Source organism: Podarcis liolepis (genome assembly GCF_965112155.1).
Source record: "Podarcis liolepis genome assembly, chromosome: 14".
NCBI lineage: Eukaryota > Metazoa > Chordata > Lepidosauria > Squamata > Lacertidae > Podarcis > Podarcis liolepis.
Window position 1 is genome coordinate 10837790 of NC_139569.1, and position 13914 is coordinate 10851703.

General features: G+C 45.8%; 1 protein-coding gene across 2 annotated transcripts; it reads left to right on the forward strand.

Annotated features, from left to right (window-relative positions):
* The first annotated feature begins 2236 nt into the window (after positions 1–2236).
* TMEM11 (transmembrane protein 11) lies at positions 2237–13551 on the forward strand. Of its 2 annotated transcripts, XM_083474548.1 has the most exons (3): positions 2257–2387; positions 4864–4973; positions 12634–13551. In XM_083474548.1, the coding sequence occupies exons 1-3, from the start codon at positions 2325–2327 to the stop codon at positions 13148–13150; spliced, it is 690 nt and encodes a 229-aa protein (XP_083330674.1). In that variant the 5' UTR covers positions 2257–2324; the 3' UTR covers positions 13151–13551. The 2 variants fall into 2 exon arrangements, with proteins under 2 accessions (XP_083330673.1, XP_083330674.1); XM_083474547.1 differs by lacking the exon at positions 4864–4973 and having other exon boundaries at positions 2237–2387.
* Positions 13552–13914: the final 363 nt, after the last annotated feature.

The following is a 13914-nucleotide window of genomic DNA, read 5'->3' on the forward strand; positions in this document are numbered from 1 at the left end:
CTGGTTGAGGCCAGCCTAACCTCTCTGTGGCCCAGGACCTCCAAGATGTTTTTGTTTGAAGACCGTAAGTTCCTCTGTGGGACATACCAGGAGAGGCGGTCCCATAGGTACGAGGGTCCTAGGCCATATAGGGCTTTAAAGGTTAAAACCAGCACCTTAAACCTGATCCTGTACTCCACCGGGAACCAGTGCAGCTGGTATAGCACTGGGTGAATGTGATCTCGCAGCGAGGACCGGGTAAGGAGTCTCGCTGCGGCATTCTGCACCCACTGGAGTTTCTGGGTCAGTCTCAAGGGCAGCCCCACGTAGAGCGAGTTACAATAATCCAGTCTGGAAGTGACCGTCGCACAGATCACAGTGGCTAGGTCAGGGCGAGAGAGGTAAGGAGCCATCTGCTTAGCTTGGCAGAGATGAAAAAATGCTGCCTATAAAACCCTATAAAACAGGGTCCAGTCCGATAGGTCAAAAAGATGAGCCATGTAGCAGCAAGGGTTCAGTTGTAAGAACCCATTTTGCATGCAGAGGTTCCCTTCCTCTTCATTTAAGAAGCCTCACATGCCAGGTGAAGTGAAAGATCTTTGTATGAGACCCTGGACAGCTCCTGCCAGTCAAAGGTCAGAGCAGACAATACTATCTAGTGATACACAGATGGACAAATTAGAATGTAAGAAGAGCCCCATTGGATCAGGCCAAAGGCTGTCTAGTCCAGCACCCTGTTTTCACAATGGCCAACTAGATAATATATAATGATCACTATATGTTTATTTAAGCCTCAACTTTTTCCCCTGACAGGGACTCGAGGCAGCTTACAGCCAAAATAAAGAACAGCTGAAAACTGGGGGATGAGGAATGACAATTATTTAAAACCAATTCACACACGTATGAATGAGATTTATTCAAAACATACAACCACAACAAAATCAGCATTGCTAGATGCCTCAATGAATGAGAAGCCCAAAAGCAGAACCTTGAGCCCAGCAGTGCTATTATCCACACTGGTGATTCCCAGTACAGACCTCGTTCCGGAGGTCTGTTCTTAACCTGAAACTGTTCTTAACCTGAAGCACCACTTTAGCTAATGGGGCCTCCTGCTGCTGCCGCGCTGCCGGAGCACGATTTCTGTTCTCATCCTGAAGCAAAGTTCTTAACCTGAGGTACTATTTCTGGGTTAGCGGAGTCTGTAACCTGAAGTGTATGTAACCTGAGGTACCACTGTAGCTGGCTTTCAGAAGCATGCTGCCCGCCAATTTTAAATCCTGTAGTTTTGAGTACATAATCTTAAGGAAGCTTCTAGCATGGTGTCGGGTTGGAGTGTCAGACTAGGCCCTGAGAGACCGGGGTTCAAATCCCCAGTCGGCCACGTAACTCACTGGGTGACCTTGGGCCAGTCTCAACCCACCTCACAGGGTTGTTGTGGATTTAAATGAGGAGGGGAGGGGACCGTGTGTGCCGATTTTCTGCTGCTTGGAGGAAAAGGTGGAATATAACTGCAATCAACAAATAAATGTGTTCCTTTGTGTGACCCAAGTGACCTTAACTATGGGACGCTGTAATCCCAGGATGTAAAACTCCTCTAAAAAATAAACAGAAATGGCTGCATTAAACACAATGGGATCGGGGCAGCAAGGCCGCAAACTAAGCAGCTACTTGGATGTAAATCCTATTACAATAAGTGGCAGCTGCTTTCAAATAAACTCCTTGCAAAAAGAAGGCTTCTTGGCGCAACTGCAGGACACGAGCGTTCTGAAAGGCACCGGTTGTGATTGGCCGTGTTCATAAAAGGGGGCGGAGCACGCTCAGGAGCCTCCTCCTCCCTCCCTGCTCTCCTGTGTTGGTAAACGTTCTCCCTCAGACCCACGTGGCTTTGCGAGAGGCGACCGCATGGCTCTCGCGTCCCGCGGCTTCCTGGGAGCTGTAGTTCCTCTTCCCTCCCCCTTTCCTATAAGCTCCGTCCCAACTCGTTCACATCGTGACTACATTTCCCATGCATAGCCGCGCTGGATGGGGAGTCCGACCTCTCCCGCTAAACGCCGCCGCGCGAAGCATTCTGGGGCTTGTGGTTCGAGCACGGAGCGGGAACCTTTCCCGCTTTTTTTTTTTAATCCTCCCTTTCCCTGCCCCGCCTCTCTCCTCCGAATGGGAGCAAGCTCACCTCTCCACCCCGCCGCCACACTAAAGAGGACTACGTTTCCCGGCAGGCCTCGGGACCCTTTCCCCCTCCCTCCCTCCCCCCTTCGCCTCACGGCGCGCGCCCTTCCCTCCCCCGCCCCCGCCTTCACTTTTGGCGGAGACATTTCCGAAGCGAGTCTCTCCAAGATGGCGGCATGGGGAAGGAGGCGCGCGGGCCCCGGCAGCTCCAGCGGAGGCGGCGCCGGCGCGAGGGAGAGGTGAGCGGCGGAGGCCCGGCTAGCTGCCCGGCGGCCTCCTCCCCGCCCCGGCTCCCGGCCTTCACGCCCTGGGCCTAGGGGAGCCGAGGGCTGCTTCTCCCCTCACGCCCCCCTTAGGCCCCTCAGCTTCTTTGAGGCCTCCTCTTGGCCTTGCAGGGGACGAAGCGGGGGCCAGGCCTCGAGACTCGCCAACGGCGGCGAAGGCAGCTTCCGGGGCGCCTCTGTGGGACGGGAGAGCCGGGAAGGAGGGTGCGGGTTGGCCTTTGGGATAAGGGAGGGGATGGCCGGCTGGGAAGGAAGAGTGCTGCTAAAGGATTGCCCGAAGAAGCGGGGGTGCCGAGGTCATTGGGTTTAGGAGGCAGGAGGGGTCGCTCCGGGGTTGGAGGGGAAACGAGGCTTCGGCCTGTGCGGCACAAGGCCTTGGCATAAGTAGGGCGAGGGGGCCATCCTCGAGAGAAGCCAGGTCCAGGAGGAGTTGGGGGCTGCAGGAGTTCATCCTTGGGGGAAAGGGGAGGGGAAGAATGGGGGGCGCAGGGAGTGGGGCGAGAGGGTGGGCACGGGATGGATTAGGGGTTGCAGGGCTCCTGGAGGAGGTGCTGCCGAAAGAGAGGTCAAACGAATGTGTGTGTGTGATATGGGGGGGGGGCGCTGGAGGCATCAACGTGTGAAGCTTCTGTGAGCACAGAGGAGTCCAGTTGCCTTACAAGGTCTGGGTTCGGGGTGGGGGAAAGGTGGCTCCATCAGGCTGTGGGGAAAGTAGGTATCCCCTCACCGCAGCTTGGAGAGGGAGGGGCATCAGGCCTGTGGCAAGGGAAGGTCAGTACACAAAGTCCCTTAACTTAACTCCGGGCGTGTTTCACCCATCCCAGATGTTAGACCCGGAGGTGATAAGAGTAGCTTCTGCTTAGACTAAGAATATTCTTGGATGCTCTTAAAATCTATTTTTGAAGGCCGCAAATGCTCCCCCAAAGTCCTCTGAGAGTGACCTCTTGGTGCACAGCTGTTCCTGTTGGTTGAGTGATTTATGTTTTTAGGTGTTGCATTGTTATGGATTCGGAAGGTTAGGGAGCTGGTGGGGTGGAATTAAGCTGGTGGCTCCTGGCTGTGGCAGTTTCACCCCCTTTGGCCATCAGCTCTCACTTTACTTCTATGTAGATAATGGTAGGAGGTGAAACAAATAATATTTACATAGTTTTCTTGTGGGGTTTCTCCCATTGCTCGAATTAACCCCAAAAGTTTTAACATATTGTATTTTTAGTTTTGAAGTTCAGTCTTTCGTTGTAAATATTCTCACTTTTAAGGGTAAGCTTCTAAAAGATGGGTATTTGCAGCTCTCAGTTGAAACTATTGCTGTGTAACTCCTAATTATAATTTTGCATCCGGGTTTCAATGGTTTCAGCAAACTTCCCTAACGTCAGTTGTTGCTTGTTGTATTCTCTCCCATGAAGGCAGGATGAGGATTTTTTAGTAATGGTTAGGGCATTTTAGACTACAGTGGAGAAAGGCATCATTCTTCTGAAGTATCAATGAAAAGATAAATACTTTCAGCTTTATGTTAAAATGGTTGAAACCAATAAGGAATAGATGAAATGAGCTCTTCCTTTGAAAAAGAGTTTAAGACTTCTAAGTCAATGTAATAAGAAAGTTATCGATATTGAGCGGAGTGTTTGTGAATATGCTAGAGCAGTTAGAACCTGGACCATTCATGTTTAAGGCAGATAAGGCAACTGGGGTAAAGAAATGCTCTGTGTTGCATGTGAAGTCTGCAGAAGTGTTTTTCTGAGAGTCTGTTGCTTGGGAAGCTAATGTAGTCCAAAACATCTGGAAGGAATCAAGTTGGGGAATGCTGACTTAAACAATGGTTATGCATTGGCTGCAAACAAGTGTGTGAAACTATGGTTTGAATAGCAAATCTTGGGATTGCGCTAACCAAGGTTAAGTTTTAATCTGCAGTGACAAACTGGTAAAAGCAGGTTCTTTGTGCCTTTGCTTGGAGGATTAGAAGCTGGGCTTATTGACACCTATACCTGCTCTCCAAATACTGGGTTTAGCCCAACCAGCATCATTGTATGACTGAGTTCTCGATCAGAGTGAAGTCAACAAATCCCAGCGGGAACTAACCATAGCTAAGTGTTATGTCTGCAATAGGTAATTGGAAAACAGTGTATGCTAGTTGGTAATGTGGCTCGTAACAGGAGTTGAGTAATATTCCTGTTTTTGTAAACAAGTAGATCATACCCAGAGTAGACCCATTTAAAAATGGTCATAACTAACTATTACTTACTTTGATGCAACCCATGGTAGGGATGATGGGCATAGTTTTAACCCCAGTTTACATGCAGCTGACTCAAGAAATGTTCCAGTTCTTTGTTTCTGGCTGAAATAATTATTAACCCCCTTGTATTATGGCTTCTACCCTTCTCTCCATTGAGAAGTTGGAAATGTATATGTCTGTTTTCTGCCCATCTTTTTTCAGTGTCCCCTTCTGAGTAACATCTGTGTGACTTTGGCTGCCAGGAATGTGTTTTGGACGCAGAACAGATCTAGTGTTCATCAAGTAACCACAGAATTCATGCAGCTTTCATGGTAGATGTATTTCCCTTCATTTGTCAGTAGGTTATACCTGCTTCCTGCTTCTTGGATTTCCCATCAATGAGCTTTTTAAAAAATATGCTTTCAGGCTATATTGATGCTAGGCAGTTAGCTTAAAAGGGAGTCTTGTTGACATGAGAGGGTTAATGTTGGGTGAATAACTAATGAATAAAATATTGTCTGGCATGATGGAATATGGTCAAATTTAATAATATAGCAGATACCTCAAACCAGTCAGAAGCATCTCTTTGAGTTAGAATTCCAGTAAATTGTCTGTTCAGATGCTGCTCTTTGACAAGCTGCCTCTTATATTATGTTTGACTATGGTTGAAATACTAATGAAGGCATGGGGCCTACTTTTTAGCTACATCACACTGTCAGCTTGTTGGGGCTTCTCCCCTTCCCAGCTTTACAGGGGTAGTAGAGCACTTACTGCGCATGCAGAAGATCCCAGAATCAATACCCAGCATCTCCAGGTACGAGTTTGGGAAGTCTCTTGTCTGTAATCCTGGTGAGATGCTGCCAGTTAAGACAGTACTGAACTAGATTGATAAACGGACTGACTTTGTTTACAGCTGATTGCTCGTTAGGGGTAGGTAACCACTGACAACTTCAACCAGCTGCTGTTTCTCCATCTCATCCCTCACCCTCATCATGATCTGGGGATAATAGACTACATCAGTTAGAGTAGTAATGGTTTCTTTAGATCAGGCATTGGTCCACATTCCCTCAATGGGCACCTTTCCAGGGATCACATGCCACAGGAAGAGGCAAAAGTCGGCTGAGGATGGATGGAACTTTCTCCATTGTATAGCAGGCTTCATTCCAGTCAGGTTTCTACATACACTTCCCTCTCCATTCAGGGAAGCAAGGGCATTAGCACAGTTCAAGGGCGCATTCCAACCAAGCAGGAGCATTCAAGAAAGTGCTGAGCAAGACCAGGGAGGGGACGCAGCCTGGAAGAACCAATACAGGGGCCTGAGGTTCCTCACCTTTGGATTACGTAGTGTCATTGGCATATCTGGTACAGTATTCAGCCAAAATATATAAGTGCATTTGGGACAGATACCTACCGTCAAAGAGGAAGGAGGGAGGAATGTTGGCAAATGCAGTTGAATGTCTTAAACCTTTGTTATAGTTGGGAATGAGGATTAAGGGAGTAATCCAAATACTATGCTGAAGATATGGGTTTTGCAGAGGAGAGTGGAGGCACCACATACGTTTGGGGTGGGAATTCCATGCCAAGGATGGCGTAAAGAAAAATGACCAGTCTTGGAAGGACTTGGAATGTTGAAAAGTGCTTATAAGCATTTATTTTTAAGCTTGTGTACTAATAGTGAACTTAATTCTCCGAGCAATGATCCTTATGAAACCAAAATGGCATCATTCACACACAAGATGGAGGTATTGGCAGCCGTTTATTAGATTTATACAATGCAACTTCCCCCAAAGGAACACATGACAGCAAACATATCAATACTAAATACAAATAAAACTTGTAGAAACAGTTTGGAACAACCTTCTGAAAACCAGTTTAAAATGCCTAAAAGCAATTGTCTGCTCTCAAACTAACAATTTCAGGATTGCCAGGGACATGACTTTCAGTCATCAAAGGCCTGACTAATGTTTCTCTTAAAAATTAATAGTGAGGGAGACAGATGTGCCTCATTAGGGGGGTATTCCACAAACATGGGACACGCCACTGGCCAGGCACCTCCAAGTAGCTGCAACCCCAGCAGGTTCTCCCCTGGTGATTGTACAGACTGAGCACTGTTCAAAATTCACCAGGTACATTATGCGGGGTCCAATTGCCACCACGTGGAGATCTTTGGCTGTTGGCGACTGACATCTCTATCTGGCTGGTCCCTCCAGCTTTCTTAAGCAGGTGAACAGAAGAGCTTGCTTATTGCATTTATCTCCCACTTTTTTCTGAAAGGAGTACATGGTTTATCTCCCTTCTCAGTTAATCCCTACAACCACCCCATGAGGTAGGTTAGGAGGCTGTGACTGGCCCAAGGTCACTCAGGGAGCATCATGACCGAGTGGGGATTTGAACCCTGATCTCCTAGGTTCTAGGTCCGACACTCTAACCACTGCACCACACTGGCTTCCTAAAGTACTTCTGCTCTAAGGCAGCTCTACAGATTATATAGGTAAACATGGCGAAAGCCAAATTCATTTAAGAGAAGGATCTGTAATATTTTCCTTGAAGCTTGAATTTGTTGTGTTCTGGATTGTTTTATTTGATGTTTTAATGTGCTGTAAACTGCTTTGGCATTTTTTACTTTAAAATATAAAGTGGTATAGAAATGAAATTAATAACAATTAATCCCATTGCAAAAAAGGGCACCTAGACACTCCATTGTGACACCATAACCTAGGTTTAAGGTGCTATTTGGCAATTAGCTTGTGTATCACTGAGTTTCTAACGCTGGGCCTGAGATGGCTGATACTGTTTTAAAAAACCGTAAAGACAGAGTGGGGAGTCTGCAAGGTGGGTCCCGTGAGGACTGGACATGTGTAGTGGCCATAGAGCACTGATTAATATCAGAGGGGTGGAGGTGAAAACTGGGTGGGAAGAATAAGGATGGAGGAATACTCCACTGCAGCATTTTGTTGCAACCTCCACTTGTTCATCTGTTTCAGATATTCAGGCAGTGAGAGTGCCATCGCATATATAGCCAGAGCGGTACCATCCACAAGGCAGAGGGAGGTGTCAGCAGGCTCGGAGGAACCTTGAGGTTTGCAGAAGTACAATAAACATTTAGAGAAACTAGCAATTTACTGTGATTATATGATCCTGTGATTATTTTCTTGTGTGAAACACTAGGCGCACATTCAGCTGTGCGAGTCTTCAAGTTGAGCAAACACAGTGGACAACCTACTTTTATTCAGCTCTGAAGTTTTGGCTTTTCCATTCTGAGTGAAAATCTGCTGGGCCACTTCACATGCGTTGCTGTCCTTTCTTTTGTTTCACGCGCCCCTTTTCAACGCTCTCTTGAGCATGGCTTTGCATCAGGGGGCTGATATTAATGGCAATACCTAGACTACACTACTAGGCGTTCTGGGGTGGGCATCCTCCCCATTCAGCTCTGATCTGCAGTTACTGCCCTGTTGTTGCAGCTCTGATGTTTCCCCAGCAATCTTGTCAAACCATGTACAGCTTTGGTGATACTGAATTCTTTAACCATGGTTAGCATTGAAAGAGTTTGATACACATAACACATGCTTGTCTTCGGCTGTGCCAGAAAGTGCTGACCCTAGCGATTAGACTTGGGACAAAGTGATCCAAGACCCCTACGGTGTGTGGCTCTTGGAATTTAATGGCATTTGAAAGCTCATGCAATTATTCGGATGTACCCTTCTATACTTGACACACCATGTGACGTAAACTTTGCCAGTCGGCAGTGCAAGAATTCCTCTCCTTCCAAGAACCACTTCTTTGTCCTAGTTTGTTCCTGATTTAAATAACATTTTATTTCATTTCTTAATAACTGACACTGAGAGAATTTGATATAAAAAATTGTCCAAAAGGCATTCAGAAATGCTTGTACTCTACAATGTTTATGCTAGTACTTTGGTTTTGGTATTCCCTTCCAAGGCATCTCTTGAACCTAGGTTTCTATCATTTAGGTGCTGGGTTAAAACTGTGTTTTTACTTTGGCTTCTAATTGAATTATGACCTGCCTTTTTTTAACAGGCTGCTGGTTTTCATTGGCACAACTTTTATTATTTTTATGACCTGTGTTTCAACTTTATGTTGTAAGCTGCTTTGAGCATATTTGATGGAAAGGTGAGATAGAATGTGAATTTTCAACTGATTGTTTAGTTGGTCTGCTGTGCAAATCACCAGTTGATTATTAAATGGGGATGTTACAGGTACCTCATATATGTGCCTTTTGTGACACAGAAGGTGTAAAAGTGTAAAGCTGCAAAGCAATAGTTTAAAAACTGCTGCTCATGGTTAGGACGGAAGGTCATCTTAGTATTTCCGTTCATTGCCTATTACAGGAAGGCACAAAAATGACATCAGAGAACAAACATGTGCCTTTAGCTTGCATTGCAGTGGATTAAAATCCCCCCCCCCCCATTATCTAAAGGATTAGTTGAGTGATCAACCAATTACAGCTTGCAGCAGTACTATGTATGCGTGTGAATGTGAGGTTTTCAAATTCCTATGCAGCTGAATGCAGGAATTTCTCCCGCTGTGGGTGTGTATACACTAAAGCTTGCAGTCTTGAAACATACATTTTTGCTATTGCTAGATCCTCCCTCTCCTGCCCCTGCCCCCACCCCCTGCTGGGCTGTCTCAAATGTATGAAGAGGCAGTAAAGCTAACTCCCAAAGCCCAAAATCCTGTCCCAGCTGTAGGTTTATTTGTGCTGTACTTTATATGCAGGGTTCAGACTTAATCTTGGGGTTCTTCGGTGACAAGTGTACAGACTTTCATCTTCAATGTATTGAAGCCCATGGGTTGCCGCAACTGGTGAATGCAGTGTTGTTGTTTTAAAAGGAATTCCTAATGAGGCTGTCACATGACGGATAGCCTCTATGGATTTCTCTACACGCTTCTCGAGATTCTAATCCTTGTTCTGATTTAGAGAGAGAACTGGGTGTGCTGAGCTTTTTTGCAACAGTGCTAAAATTTGCACCCCCTCCCAGTGTCATCGGTGGGAACGTTATTCCAGGCAGACGCTAAACAAACTCCACACCACACAAAGCTTCCCTTTGTTTTGGATGAGAGGGTCTAGAAAAAGAATGTGTAGAGTACACAGCTGCTCCAAAGCTTTGTTCCATCCCATTTTGAACAAAGGTGTCCTTTGGCTATGTGGTCTGGAAAAAGCTTTCCCCTGCCGTGGTGGCTTTAAAATGGGCTAAGTTGATCTGCGTCTCAAGCACAATACTAGCAGGGTGCTTCAATCCCTGCTTGTTATAGAAAGAGGAGAGTACATTTTAAAGTCCCTCTTCAAGAGATTGCTATTTACTGGCTTTTTGTTCAGAATAAATCCTAAAGAGGAGATGGGGAATGTGGCAGTCATATTCTTGGTCTTCAAAACTGAGGTACCTTTTAAAAGAGTCTACCCCCGTCCAAGTCAAGTAAACAAGATTGCTCCTTGAATCTTGTTTTGCATGGTGTACCTCACCGCAGCATCAAAAGTTTTAAAATTTCAAAGCAGCTTGAAATGTTTTGTCCGAATTCACTGATAGCCATTTTGCAGTGGGGTTTTCTTGGCTTCACAGGAGGGAATGTGGAAACTATTTCAATAGCACCCCCCCCCCCACCACACACAAGTGTGTATTGATCTGCCCTGCTGATGTTCTCAGACATGCTTTCAGTAGCATCCAATACCTTAATCCTTGCTCATAGTCTGCTAATGAATTGTTCTGGTTGATGACTTCTTAACATTGCCTCTCTTGCTGCTTGTGTTTCTGGAGTTCTGTTTTTACACTTGCTTTGGACCTTGCATATTGTGATTGGGAACTGGTTTTGCGAATACACATTAGGAAGGCCATCAAGGTGTATCAGTTGTGGCTGTTCCTTTGAAACATGTGGGAGCAACAACAGGGAAATGACTAGATCTCCTTACCATGTATCTTGAAGGGGGAGGAGCTGTAGCCTTGTACATCTGGGGCAGAAGAATCTAACCATAGGAGGCCAGTGTCTTTTATGCAAGGGTAAATTATGCTGGTGTAACTGACCCCTATTGCAAACTGTTCAGGGGTGGGGCTGAGCCTAGCAGAGGGAAAGGAAGAATTTAGAAATGGAGTTTGAGTTAAACCACTGTTTTCATCAGTGTAATTTGTGCTGGGTTGCTAGGTAATGTGACTAAGCTGAACAGAGTCTGGAATAGAGGTAAATCTGCCCGAATGCTCCTTTTTTGAGTCTAGTTCCAGCTGAGCTGGGTTGGAGGATGGACTGGTGTATCTCTGACTGAGCTGGAATGAGGGGCTTTACCTAGCTGAGCCCTGACTCAACTGGAGATCCACCTATTCCAAACTCCTGGCAGATCAGATCTTGGCTTTGGATTGCTCCTGAAGTGTATCTTGATGTGAGGAATCACTTTCCTAATGCAAAATATATGTATGTTCAAGTCATTACACTAGTTCAATTCAACAGGACCTGCAGAAGAGCTGGCAGTGGCCACCCACCCACAGTGAGACAAGTAGAATAAAACAGCAAAACATTCATAGTAGAACACTGAAAAGGGAGCAGGGAATGTGGTGCAATATGGCATTGGTAGCACTGTTCTGTGTGTTGGGAGTGAACCAGAGAGGATCTCCCCTTCATTTATTTGTCTTCCTCTAGTCACAGACCCGTGAAGGATCCATAAGCAAAACTGCAAAGTACTGCTGGTTCAGAAAATGTTCTGAATTTCTAAACTTGAAAGAGGTAGGATCTGTTTCCCCTCCCAGGCCCATTAATTTCTAGCGTGAGTGTGGATTGGTTAATTTCCAAGCTCCATGTAGCTAAATGGTCCTACTCTCCAGGTTGTTTTGGAAACCTTCCTCAGGAAAGCTTTTTGCCTTCAGAAACTGGCCTCTGAAAAAGTAGATATACTTTGCTTGCAGGAACAGTCCTGTGATGTTAATTCTTAATGTCAGCGGCCACCTTCAGACTTTGGCCAGGTATACTGTTAACACACACACTGCTTTATATCACTGGAAAACGTGGTCAGTTTTGAGGAAAAGAGATGAAAGGATGAAGCTGATGTCTAGGAAGGGAAAGACAGTGAAAGTCAAGATCAGGTTGCCACTACTTGAGGGTTTAAAAGTATTGTTTTGTGTAGACTGTGTCCAGTAGCAATCCCTAGATCTTTATCATCACCAAAAGCAACACCAAAATTTTGTGAGAGATTTCTAAACTGCCCTTCATCAAGGGGATCCCAGGAACTCAATATGGAAAATTGTCTAGAAAGGAGCTCAGCCAGACCCTGATATGGTGACCTGCCATCATTTTTGAAGCACTTGGTGCAGAAGTTCCTATCTAGCCCATGTGATTAAGGAACAAAGTTTGAAAACGTGTGGCTAGTGCCTGCTGTGAAGGCTTAGTTACCAAAGGGAGTTTTGGACAAGTCTTCCCATCGTAACAGGTTTCTGTACCATGTACTATGACAAGTCTCCCAAATCAGTTGATAATTTTCATGCACTCATGTTACCTGGCCCTCTAATGCCTAAGTTCATGTTGGAACAAGGCTAGGAATACCGTGACTCAAATTTTGTATGGGTGTCCTTAAATTTGGAGCACAAGATGTTGATGTCCTCAGTGCACTGTAACAGTAAAATAAGAAGTGCAAAACAGGTTTATGACCACCAAGTAAATAAGACCTGAACTGCTACTAGGCTAGTAAAAAAAGTGTGTGTGTGTGGTTTCTATGAAGGTGGGGGTCAGTTCCCTCTCTGCTGGACCACTGTGGGCCGTCGTCGCCCCCCCCCCCATGCTAGTTGTAGAGCCTTTTCATCCGCTGCAGTTAGTACAGAAACCACGCAGAGGAGGATCAGTCATCCTTCCTTCTACTGCCAGGCTTGCTTGCCTAGAATTCTTAATTTGGCTACAGCCCCTAGGCAAGCTTATAGGTTGTACTGATGGGGGGAAGGCAGGGAGCAAGGCCAGTTCACAACCCTCAAGTAACTCACTTGCCTTTTCTTCCGACAGGGTCACCTTGTCTGCCACGGACTGTTACATTGTTCACGAAATCTACAACGGCGAGAATGCTCAGGACCAGTTTGAATACGAGCTGGAACAGGCCTTAGAGGCTCAGTACAAATACATTGTGATTGAGCCCACGCGCATTGGGGACGAGACGGCCCGCTGGATCACTGTTGGGAACTGCCTGCACAAGACGGCCGTGCTAGCGGGCACAGCCTGCCTCTTCACCCCCCTGGCTGTTCCCGTAGATTATTCCCATTACATCTCTTTGCCTGCTGGCGTCCTCAGCATAGCTTGCTGCACCCTCTATGGGATCTCTTGGCAATTCGACCCCTGCTGCAAGTACCAAGTGGAGTATAATGCCTATAAACTCTCTCGCCTGCCCCTGCATACACTCACCTCCTCCACTCCCGTGGTTCTGGTGAGGAAGGACGACCTGCACAGAAAGAGACTGCATAACACGATAGCACTCGCTGCCCTGGTGTACTGTGTAAAGAAGATTTATGAACTTTACGCCGTATGATTGCGGCAGAGGAAGGAGAAATCCGCAAAGACAAAAAAAAAAAATGTATTAAGACTCCCACAGTGACATTCAACTTTTCTTCTTGAAGTGGTGCCTGGGAAGCAGTTTGGTTTATCCATATATTATTTTTTTTTGTTATTTTTAGAACAAAAATAACATGTCACTGGGTGCATCAAGGGAATTTTCAGTTTTCTTACACCTCAGACATGGATCTGCCGTGAAAAGGAACACTGTGGGAGCTGAAGTCAATAATGGAATGTCAATGAACGGAAAGATACCTAAGAGGGAGTGTGGGTTTTTTGTTTTCCCCCCAAGAAACCTTTAAGTATATTGTTTAATTGTATTCTACAGAACCAGCTCAAAGTTATCACTGACCATTCATTAAAGGATGAGAATTTCAAGTGGTTTGCTTTCTTTTGGTGCCAAAGTTGTTTCTAGAGGAATAACTCTTAAGGAAGGCTATAATCATACTAACTCGTGAGTTTGAAGTGCAGCTTTTGGTTATGAGTAGATGGCCTCCTTGAGGAGGGTTCACTGTTTACGGCAACAAGAGGAGGCTTGCTGGGTGCTTGATGTTAACTTTCCCAGTATTTGTACTGTTGGAACACAGAAACATAAGCCATGCCCTTTTGTGTGGGGCTTACCTGCCCTCAAAGCTTAGTAAGCCTTGCAGTGCAGGAAAGTCGCAGCAAAACTTAAAATGCTAACTAAGACAAGGCTGAATTTGCAAATTCTGCTGGATTTTACCTGGTGTTAAGATTATA